This window comes from Diadema setosum, chromosome 1 (genome assembly GCF_964275005.1).
Source record: "Diadema setosum chromosome 1, eeDiaSeto1, whole genome shotgun sequence".
Classification (NCBI taxonomy): domain Eukaryota; kingdom Metazoa; phylum Echinodermata; class Echinoidea; order Diadematoida; family Diadematidae; genus Diadema; species Diadema setosum.
In genome coordinates this window covers 36601421-36613726 of record NC_092685.1, presented here as the reverse complement: position 1 = coordinate 36613726, position 12306 = coordinate 36601421, and the positions used below count along the sequence as shown (strand labels likewise).

The window sequence follows — 12306 nt, the reverse complement described above, 5'->3', positions numbered from 1 at the left end:
AGATCTAGGAATGCATCACCAAAAGAAAGGCACGAACACATGCACTTTAGTCACGTATCAAACTTCAGCTGCCATCTTTGCAAAACTGAGCTTTTTCTTGGGATGGGATGTCTGTGAAATGAAAAACTATACTCCAACTATCATACACACTGGCCATTGTGGAAGTGTAGTGGTTGAAAATCAATATTTTCCTAATTACAGGCAACTTTCTACAAATTATGATACAAAACAAAAATTTCCAACAAATATAACTGTCATCAGTTATTACTGAGATATTTTAGCTTGAAGCAAGGCAGTGTCTTATTTGCATTTACCATGACATTTTTTGTGATTAAACAGGAATTAGTTGTATATACCACATTTCCCATCACAAGATTATGAGATATTTCATGAATGCTACGCAATTATCATTGTGTGATGATGACCTGACCCTGCTGTGACCTGCATGAAACTTGCCTGTAGGTAATCAAGATCAAGCCAGAGGGGAATTGGCCAGGGCTGCTGGTGAAGTGGGATCTTCCGTTTCATTTCAGGTCCCTCCCAGATGTACACCTGTTCCTCGTTCCACCCAATGAACATGGCATTTTCAAACTGTAAGGAGGTAGAAGGAAGAAGAATGAGCTAAGTCTTTAATACCCTTGGGTAAGTCTTTGAGAGCAAAGTGGTAAGGCCTTTTTGATGCAACATTACACAGACAGAAGAAGTCCCGGAATGTAGGAAGGCATGTGAATATCAGATTCCTTGATCAGTCATTCATCCGGCTTTTACTGAACTATTTTAACCATCCATGATGTCGATGGGTTAAGATTGAATTCAGTGCAAACTGTTACAGCAATTGGCCTCATGTGCTTATGACAGTGTGCAAGCTGTGACAACATGCAGACACAATGCAGATACAGAGAATCGTAGAATACTAACAATATCATATGATATTGATTCCTCTAAAGGTACATATCTCTTCACATAAAGATGAATAAAAAACTGCAATATCATGCCTGCATTTGTATAACTTCTTGTGAAAAGAGATGTTCAGATATAATTCAGAGACACACTCTATCTCCACTTGTTCATGGCAATTTAGAGCTGTACCTGTACCTGAAAAAAATTTTCACAACAGGGGTCTTGACAAATACAATGGACTCCCTTTATAACAAAGTCCCTGGGACCGGCAGTTTTCTTTCATTACATCGAAATTTTGTTAATACAAAACACAAAGAGTAGATAAAGTTGGGGTCTGAATTTTTACTTCGTTGTAATGAGAATTTCGTTGTAATCGTGTTCCTTATAACGGAAGTGCACTGTACATGCAGTCTCTTCAGCAATTTCAAGTCAACTGTCAGAAAGTTTTTGCCATTATCACACCAATACAAATGTACCCTTCTTAGCTAGTTTCACATTCCTTCTGATTTAAAATGATTTGTCAAAATATAATGATGGGCTACTTTCTATGATATCTATTCTTAGTAAGAGAGAGAACATTTGTTGTTTTTTCAAGATGCACCTTGCATAATGTTATGAAATAAAAAGATGAAAGTTGGACTCTTACCATGTGTGTTTCAGAATGTTGGCACCATTCCCTGCCTTGAATGTGTTGGAGTACTGCACTCTCTGGAACTAACAGTCAAAAGGAAACAAGAAGTGAGTGCTATGAGGAGTGACATTTAATCACAGCCCTGTTGACACACATAACCATCTGTTACAGTGCTCTACCACTCATATCATTTGGTTACCTTGGAAGTTGATGCACTCTGTGTATGCCATACTCATTTCCTTGCACAGGTACATTGTATATACCACGAATATTAGAGATTTGATATCAATTTTCTTTTCAAATATAAAAGTCCTCTTCGTGATTTCACTGATTATTCTTTAGATTTTGTATTCAATTTTCTCCCCCCCCCCCAAAAAAAAAAAACAAAAACAAAAACAACAACAACAACACATTTTGGCAATGATCAAGTACGGAACAAATTGCCAACTTAAGGTGCTTTTATCTAAAATTTTCTGAGGCAGAATCACGATCCTAAATGCGTTTAAGGCATATTTGGGAGACAGGTAATTACAACTGTGTTTTCGAACGTATTTAGAAAAGCCCATTAGAAATGCCATTGGAAGGGAAATTTGAAATGCGTTTGAGACCATGATCACCCTTGTGGTAAGTACAATGCCGTTTGGAACCACGTTTATATCTCCAGCTGCATAGGTCAACTTCCATGCAGTATACACCTCGCAGGTTACAGCTTGGACCTCAGCTGATCTCTACTTCCAGGGTCGAACGGAGCACAGCAGCATTGCGATTATATAATGGTTAGATAAACACGGCACCCCAATAATCGCATTTCAAACCGTGTTGTAAATCATGTTTCAAACATGATTCTCTCGAGATAAACGCAGCCATAAAAATGTCAACATCAACACTTATCACTCAGATACCTTCTACATGGCTGAAATCCCCTGATGTGCGATTCTGTGCTAGAAGAGCCCCTTCAGACATCAGATAAAATATGTGTGATGAGGTGATGGCAATGTCTGTCACATTCTGCATACCATTCTGAGGAAGTGCAGCATAGAGAGAGATATCACACTTATATTAGCTATGTTTTCTCTTCTCTTTCTCTTTGTATACAACGATGCAATATGAACATATACGACTGAAATATAATCAGGTAAAAACTTGGGGTAAACACATTGAGTAACTTTCAATATGTCAGGGTTTATGGCATGATAAATGAATTATATGAGAAACTGCTCAAGTAAACAACTACTTGATTGCATTACATGAAATATTCATATTAGCTCACTAGAATATATAATGAAAAATCATCAGAAAGAAGTGTGAATATTTGTACTCTTTGTAGTTCTTATAATTCTCAATGAGAACAAAAATTCTAAAACCTTTTCTCTTTACATGACACTACATTTCTTTACCCTGGATAAAATAATCCATTCAGGGGTATGTGTTTCATGGGAAAGAGAGAGGGAGAGAGAGAGAGAGAGAGAGAGAGAGAGAGAGAGAGGAAAAACTTGAATCAGCTTACAAACCTTGATTTGAATCTATTGACATTATCTATGAGTTTGTATATTTAGGGAAGTATACTCACTCTTATCATATTTTTGGGGATTGTAACATCAAGAGTAGATATGAATCCATCAAGAGTAAGAACACATCTCCCACTGCCAAAAGAAAGGATGAATTTTGTAGGGCTGAACATTGTTTATTGCGAATGGAAGATGTAAAGGTTGCATAGAAATGGTGCTATTTATAGAACAAACAGTGTCAAGGTCTAGAGAAGTATGCCCAGTCAGCAGGAAACAGCTGTTGCTCGAACAAAGATCCCCAATTTACAAAATTAATAACTCACTTAATTGATGCCTTGTGTAACGCAAATACGCTGTGTATTGTAAGCCAAGGCGGGAGATAACTAAACTTTTCTCCTGAAAATGAATAACTTATTTATCATTCAATCTCAGTGGCAAGCAGTTACAAATCTAATCGTTCATGAAATTATCACATCAGTTAAATTCCAAATCAATAGATGTGGGTTATACAACAATGATCGCAAGATCATAAAAAGAAATATTCAGCAATGAGCTTTTGAAGCAATCAATGTTGCCATAATAAATAGGCTTTCAGAAACCATCTTTTTTCTGCAACAATACGCAAATTACATCTCAAATGGATGTAGTGCATAGTCTTCATACATCACAGCTTTGTATTCTTGGTAAAAGTAGTAAATTCCCTTTTCTAGTAAAAGAGACTTCTGATTCATTTAAACTTTGAAAAGATGCAAATATCGAATACAATTTGCAATCAATTTCCAGTAAGCACTTAGTACATGTATTGTAGACAAGTTGCAAATTACATTTTAATTTTGAACAATATGATTTAAAAAAGAGTAATTGAGGTTTTACCAAATGTTATTCAAAAATTGTCATCTAGTGGAATACTTGTAACAATAAATAATAGTGTCATGATGTAAAGTGAAAGTTTTTTTTTTTTTTTTTTTGGGGGGGGGGGCGGGGATTTGCATTTTATTTCTTAAAGTTGTACTTAAATACAACACTTTCAGCAACAGCATCCAGAAATGTTTGTTTTTAGCATTCCCCTAAGATGTGCTTACCTCATGATAAGGGCAGCTGTATTGGGCTCACAAGGGTCTGTAACAACCAGACTAATGTGGGGCTGTCCCCTGAGGGTTACTTTCCCTCCACCCTTCAGCAGCTCTCTCCTCTCATCCACATAGGGCCATGGAATGAGCTCCTTGGTGTCCCTGTATAAAGACGGGCTTTCCATCATTAATATTCTTACTATCTGATGGATTGTAACCTTACCAGTCTTCTCATTGATGGAGCTATACTGTATACGCCACATATATTTTTGTGAATTTCGTGAGTTGGGTGCTTTCATTTTACAATACATGTAGTTCCACTGTGTACCATCTCTCCTAGAAAATAAAAAATGATTCTGCCTCAGCATGTACTGAAATCATGTCTTAAATAATCTAGTCTTAACATAAGACTATAGGCGATCAAATATTTATACATGTATCTACTGGTTTAAAAAAAAATAACTACTCAATTGATTTGTTTTGTAAATCCAGTATCTAGTTGACATGATTTTCATAATAAAGGGCAATGTTGGATGACGAGTACAATATGTATGCACACATATGGACTTAAACTGGGCCCTCAATAAAAATTGTGCTTGACCATTGACAAGGCTCTCCCGGATACATAAAACTTAATGGACAATAATGTGGCAGAAGAACAAATAAATATGTTTTAAAGCAACATATATTAGCTTGCTAACAAATACGCATCTAGCCAGGATCACCTGATAAAGCAGCCACGTGCAGCTATGCTAGGTTTGCCAGTGACAAACACAGTCCTGGTGTTACTCTCTGATGCATCAATGCTGAATTCCCAGAACCTTGCAGTGAAGAGCATATCCAGAACCACAGTTGAAATTGAACAAAGACAGAAAGATAGAAGCACATCTTTGACTATTTTACAGTATGATGACAAGATTTTCTCTTACTTGTGGGGAAAGGAATCAAATTATTCTTACAATTGTGCATATATTATCATAGTTTGTTGTAAAGTCACATAGTCACACACACAGAAATGAACACAAACTGAATCATGTGTGTTTGTGTGGAGATGAGTGTGCAGTATAAACAAATCAAAGTCAATTATCAGTGGCAGATCCAGAGGGGGGTGCAACCAGCGCACGCCTCCCGTTTTTTGTTTTTTTTTGTTAAAAACAAAAGCAATAAAAAGGAAAAAATGGAATGAAACCGGAAGTGGCACCAGAAACATTAGTTGCAGTCCCCCTTTACAGAATTCCTGGATTCGCCCCTGATTATGTTATTCTGACAGTACACTGCAGATATGTTTTAATCACCACATTTTTGAAACAATCATTTCATCCAAACTTTTGCATGAATATCAACATTTAGGAAAGAGGGATTGTAATGTTTGTTTGTTTTAAATTTCTTCCTCCGTAGCTTCTGAACACTTGCTGTATACTCTGTACAAATTTTGAAATACTGGTTTGATGTCCACTGAGATATATGCCTGTATACATTCTTTGGCTATATGTGAATGCTTACCCTTGTTGAGAGAGGAAAACCCCATCTGACCACTCCCATTGGGAAGATCTTGGGTCCGGGTTGAGCTCTGTGAGGTGGGGCATCTGACCCTTGCCAGCAAAGACGGCAGACAAACTGGCAGAAAACTGAGGGCATGTCAAACAAATAAGCAGCAGTAAATATGATTATTTTCTAGCTGGTTTTAAAAAAGGGCTCATATTGTGTGGGGAAAGGAGGAGGAAAATAAGTGTACCTCTAATTGGACTTCCCTCTCAATGATGTACCATGACCTTCTAAAAATCTGTCCTTATTTCATAAAAGAGAATGTCTTCTGATATGCCCATCAGTCAAAATTCTAATCCCCTTCCTCTCAAAATGGTTGATTCTGTATCTTATAAATGACATGTATAGTAACCACCTATAACTGCAAATGCAATAAAACAAAACAAAATTTGTACATAACCTACGGTATTTCTCTCTAACCCGCAGCCATCTCCCTTGGCACTATATGTAAGAATTTACACATAAATTATCCCTTCAGGTCTATGCTATACAATTATGCATCAATACATAATATGTAGAATTTACTTATTCATGTCTACAAGCACTCAAATAAAGATCTACTTATCCATCTGCCTATCAATCAATCTATCTATCTATCTATCTATCTATCTATCTATCTATCTATGTACAATGTATCTATCCAGCATTTGACAACACATCTTAGCAAAAATTGCATGCATCTTTATTTCAATTTGGAGGACCAGGGGATTACCTCTGAAGGAGTGTTGGCTGAGTGTTTCCCCTCATCTACATCCATACGCAAAGGATCCACTATCCACACTCGTACACTGATTGAAGGTTGTCTTGCTGTTTGGTTTCTACTTTCAACATAGGATGTGAAATCATAAGAGTGACATTTCTTGGTAAATATTCTTTCATATGGAGACATCAGCAAGTAAAAAAGAAAATGAAAACAAAGCTCCTGTGAAAACCATTACATGCTAATGAATCCTCTAGTATTGAATGGTTCGTGATTTTATTTGAACACAAATCTTGAACACTTGAAAGGATGCCAGACATCCTTTAACCTATGTTTGTTTGGTCAACACTGTATACTTGTTTTGTGTAAATGGTGTATAAAATCACCTTGTAGATGAACTCTTCTGTTCACACAAGATATCAATGCACATACCCAAATAACTGGTAGACATATTGTCAGTTTAAAAACAAATATCAATAAAGTGACAGAAATGAACAAAATGTTCATAATGTACACATTTTGAGATAATATTTAGTGAGATAACAGAACCAACATGCAAAGGATGTATAAACAGCATTTTTGTTTTACAAAAGAGTGAACTTTTGAAAGTTAGCCTCATGAGGTCAAAGAGAACGAGAATCAAGCTAGCAGACTACTTTGTCAATAATTGGTTAGTGTACATACTCACCCTTCCAGTGCAGACACATACCAGTCGTAGCATAATGGACTTTTTTTCATGATCAGGACTCGGCTATCTTCTTTCTGAAATTAAAAAAAAAATGAAAATAAATCAGATGAAAACATTCTATACTTAGAATGATCTCAAATAAATGCAAAGCTGTTCTATCCAAGTTTTTAATGAGGGCTAATGATTAACCACAACTACTGCACACCAGGATTTCCAGGCAGTATTTTATTAAAGGAAAAGCAATGAAACTTCTTAATCAGATAAACCAGGAATTCAGGCAAAATAATAATAATAATAAAAAAAAAACATTGATCAGTGAAAGTTGATGATAGCCACTGTTCACTCCCATTACAACAAAAATACAGTTATAACAAGATATTTGTTACAACAAAATTAACATTAGGTCCCCAAATTATGATCTAAATTATGTATATCTCTATTTACTCTATGTACTTTATTTGCTTGGCAATAATGAAATATTGCAATATTGAAAAATAACACTACAGGAGGAAATGTTGTAATTCACTCCAACAAAATCATTCACCAAAACTAGCATTAACTGGAATAAATGGTAGTGTCATACAGTAAAGAAGAATCATACCTCTTCACCTCCTTCCAGGTACTGCAATTTCACTTCATGTAACCCAGCTTTCTTACAACTAATCCTGGTGTTCAAGTGACTGTAAAGGAAAGACAAAAGTCTTTATTGTTATTTCAATACACGTAAACAGAATCTAATGTGTGGAAGGTTTCAACTACAGTGTAATGTGATCTGCCACTACATTAGTCTGATAAATTCGTAAACCCTAAAGCCACGCAAGATGTGAAATGAAATGATCTCAGTGAAAAATATGTAAATTGAGGGTTTTTTTTTTTTTTTAAATTAGGTTTGAAATCTCATTATGTTACCTTCAGTATAAATTTCCAAGTCTAAACATTAATTGAAATATGAACATTTCAGTTTTTAGGGAACCATAGTAAAAAATGAAATCAAATGAGTAATGTGGACACACCTTCAAGTAGGCTGCTGTTTTTGTGCTTAAAATCACGATATCATAAGCTCACATCAGATCTCAAAGATTTGAAATTTCTTTATACTCTTCAATCAACACACAACATTCAAGCTGATTTTTGTGCCGAAACATTTGCCATAAAAAAAATATAAAAATGGATGACAGAGCCTCTCTGGCAATGCACGCATTTTGTGTGGCTTATGAGATTATGTGAGTCAGAAAAGAGAACTGAATTTGCTTCATTACTTTTAAAAGTCTAGACTACTGCTGCACATAAAACCTTTTGTGGTTGAAACAATACACTCAAATTAAGAGTAAGCCTGTAACCTCTGAAAGTTATTTACAATGAAGGACTTACGATGCATTTGCAACCCTGCACTGAGCTGGCACTCCCCATCTGAGGAAATGTTCTTGTCCTCCAAAGAAGTCAACTTGTAGCTACATACAATAGGTGTGTTACAAGAAAAACAAAGTCAAATTGATTGCAATACCTTTTATTGATGATGGCACAGAAATAAAGTACATGTACTGCAATGTAAATGTAGATCTTATGATGAACGAAGTAACAAAGATTTTGCAACAAGGATAAATAAGATACCGGATACCATAGTTTTTTATGCACTTGGCACCACTCATGACTATACACTATGTGATTTGCCTTAACACAGTCAAATCTTTTGATATTCTAACCCGTACATAGCATTAAAGAAAATTTCATACATTATATTTGCTAGATAAAGATATTAACAAAGTCTACCAAGTCTTTTCAAATTCTTTATTCTGTAATACACATGTTTGATGTATTATTAATAGATTTGCATTGACAATCCAAATTAAGCCTTACATTTGGAATGAAGCATAGCAAACCACTGTAAGACTAAGAGCACTGAATGTTTTGAAAGAATGGATGCATAAGACTATTTCTTGGAATCTACAATTCAATTTCCAAATGCACAAATAAAGAGAATATATCAGTAAAAGTTTGTTCTTTTTTCCCTTTAGATAAGTAGGACAACAACATCTTTTAGTAACTAAATGTCTACTTACATTGTTTTCATCAATGATGTGGAATCTTATGATGTATAACGTGAAAAGTGAATTTCACTGATTGCATGAGACTGTTAAAACGTCACTTGCTAGTTGTTAGACCAGTGGTACTAGAGCAAATTACAGACTTACCGGTAATCTTGTTGAGTAGAGTCTTGCCTCATTGGAGAGAGCTTCTTGATTTGCTCTGAAATGAAATGCATCATACTTCCAACTGATACAAATTCTCTCTACTATGTTAGTTATTATTCATGCAGTTCAGATACAGGGTGTCAGGAGAAAACCTTGAAGGAGAGAAATAATCTAAACTACTTAGAGAAAGCATGTCATCATCCTCTACAGCTACATGTGGTATACCTGTATAGCTAGTTTATTTACTAAAATTTAACCAATATTGATGGTGACGAGTCTCAGTGACAATGTACATGTATACTATATTATGGTAAACTGCATGTTATTATGGAGTTAGATCAAGTTTTACATCAGATTTTATTATTTCTATCTCTCTTACCACATGAAGTGTCTATACATAACTGAAAAATTGAGTAATTAAAGGGATGGTATAGTATTGGTACACATGAGGACGGGGCTTTTAACTTTTTGCAAGACACCAAGAAACCACTTATGAAATAATACAGAGCATACCATTTTAAGAGGAATATTCAGTTTATTAGATGAAAATCGCTTGGAATAGATGAAACATCAAAAAACAAATTAAAAACAAAGTGAGCTTGCTCTGTTTTGGATACCAGGTATCTCAGCCATTTCAAAACCAATTTTCATCAAATGAATGTTGGATCCCTCTTGGAATTACATGCTTTTTCATATTTCATAGAAGGTTTCTCATTATCTCACCAAAAATGTTAGAACCCTGAAGTTAGGTCTCAACCAAAACTATATGATCCCCTTAAGTGGCCTCTTCGAATAATCTGAGCCTTACATCTTTGCATGATTAGAAATATGATGTTCTTCAAAGTTTGTAAATGTGATTTCTAAATTCAAAGTCAAGTAAAAAGTAGTTGTCATTACATGATATTAGGAATAACATGTGGTGTTGATCCAGCATCAGTTCACCACCTCAACACCCAACTTATTCAATGATAATCACGACTATTACAAATACTGCTAGGCCTACTATAAGCCAATTTCTGAAGCAGGTGAATATCAAAATCTTATGCAATATTGCTGTAGAAATCTATTACAACTTATGTTTGATGGGGTTAAACAGGATGATAATTATACAAACTACTAGAATTATGATACTCTGTCACACTACACTCTAACAGGAAAGTCAATGATTGGTACAAAATTTTAGTTCTGTTCGCTGTTACAGTTCATGTTTATTTGTCCGATAAATTTCTATCTATCCTACGTTCCAAGATACACATTTATGGCACCCTGACATGTTAAGGAGAACTGTGTCCATACCCATCTGAATCATCATAACCTCAGTCATTTTCCTTCGATCAGTCTCCACTTGTAAGTAATATACTACTGATACTATTGGCTTGTGACTTTTTCTGTGGCTTTTCCGAGTCTTATCGTTATTTTCTTTTCTTCATTTTTAAGCCTCAATTATAATTTATATGATCAAAATAAATATTTGGGCTCTATATTTTCCTGTGCTACCTGATGTTGATATAGGACCTATGACTGAACAAGCTTGCTTTTTAACATTACATAGCTAGCCCTATTTCTCCTAATATACTAGTACTTCTGTAAACAGACTTTTTAAAAAAATGATTATGTTTATTTTCCTACCAAGACAGTTGAACATTCTCGTAGGTGAAGGTTCCATCCAATTTGTACTTTGTAGTTGTTGTATGTATAGAAAATATTACATTTGTATTTATTTATGACATTTTGTTCAGAGATGTGGAAATGAATTGATTTTAAAATTGATATGAAGCTTCTCACATTGTTCTCACCAAATGCCGAGATATTCATGAACCTGCTGTGTATATAAAGGTCTGGGCGTTTACCATATTATGTTGAGTAGGGAGTACACTAACTATACACAGCCCAGTCGCCGCTGTACATACGTAGCGCGACAGGGCTGTACCAACGAAGCTCCAAACACGAAGAGGGTCCAACGATCGCATGCGATCGGATTGAATTTTGATACTTTAGATCATTTTTTTGTCACTTCAAACTCATCTGACGAACAAAATGATAATGAGACTTCACATCTATGCTATGAATATTGAAATTTAGATTTAATAACTTGCCTAAAATGATGGCCATTTCCAATAGCCGGGAGGTCACATGATCTGAATGCCCTTTCAAAAGGTCGCGCTGTCGACCGTGCTGCTACACCAACACTCAAGCAGCGCATCGCACGCACGCAAAAGATTTCCGCAGAGATCGTAAGGCGCCATTTTGAATTCTGCAACGATGAACCTGACGGTGTTAGGGAATCCGCCAGAAAGTATCATTTTTTGGTTCCACGGACTTATCACGAGGGCTCTCAATGGACTTAAGAACCTTCTGTAATACAAGCATGCACTTAAGGTGAGTAACGTTTGGTAACGTGTACATTGTTTATAAAGAACGTATGAATTTTCATAAGTTTTGTAGTTGTGTTGTGGTTCCCCACTTTGTAGGTGCCCGCTCGTTGGTCAGACGCTGTATTCGCGTAGCGTATTAACAGCGTCTGGTCGGGCTAGGAGTACACGTGCAGTGAGTACATATACATAATACATACAGTAAAACTAAAAGAATTAGACTTCTAGATCTAAAAGGAAAAAAAAATGAAATGAAACCCGAAAGTGGAACCAGAAATTAGTTGTGCCGCCCCCCCCCCCTTTACAGAATTCCTGGATCCATCTCTCATGATACATTTATGGGACTAGAGTCTAGTACCTGGATCATGAGATAGATGGATGATCGACATAGATCAACTAGACAATTTATGGGGGTAGGATCTAAGTAAGTGGTGTCACGAAAGACAATGGTCAATGGTATTGATTAGGGATCTACTAACAGTTAGAACCGTACTGCCCTAGTTTAAAAATGCCTAAACAAAATGGCATTGATCATCACAGTTATTCATCAGTACAAAAAAAGATGGACCTAGTTTGAATTTGAAGGAGTCTTGAACATACTTACCGCCAATGAGACCCAACCGCAATATCTACAGAGCAGTGCAGCAGAATCACACCGACTATCAAAGGAAGATGGTAAGTCATCGCGTTGCTGTCGGCG

At 35.8% G+C, this 12306-nt stretch overlaps 1 protein-coding gene across 1 annotated transcript; it reads right to left on the bottom strand.

Annotated features, from left to right (window-relative positions):
* Positions 1-4117: 4117 nt before the first annotated feature.
* LOC140234377 (cation channel sperm-associated auxiliary subunit epsilon-like) lies at positions 4118-12306 on the bottom strand. Its single transcript, XM_072314452.1, has 9 exons — positions 12211-12306; positions 9235-9289; positions 8414-8493; positions 7644-7722; positions 7043-7116; positions 6367-6472; positions 5613-5737; positions 4835-4930; positions 4118-4271 (listed from the first exon to the last, which is right to left on the bottom strand). Exons 1-9 carry the CDS (start codon positions 12288-12290, stop codon positions 4118-4120), a joined length of 849 nt encoding a protein of 282 aa, XP_072170553.1. The 5' UTR covers positions 12291-12306.

Excerpts from the sequence above, each read along its gene's own strand:
- LOC140234377 (XM_072314452.1), bottom strand. The coding sequence starts at position 12,290 with ATGACTTACCATCTTCCTTTGATAGTCGGTGTGATTCTGCTGCACTGC. Across the intron at positions 9,290-12,210 it reads GCGGTTGGGTCTCATTGGCG|AGCAAATCAAGAAGCTCTCT; the intron begins GTAAGTATGTTC and ends ATTTCATTTCAG. Across the intron at positions 4,931-5,612 it reads GTTTTCCTCTCTCAACAAGG|GTTCTGGGAATTCAGCATTG; the intron begins GTAAGCATTCAC and ends CTTCACTGCAAG.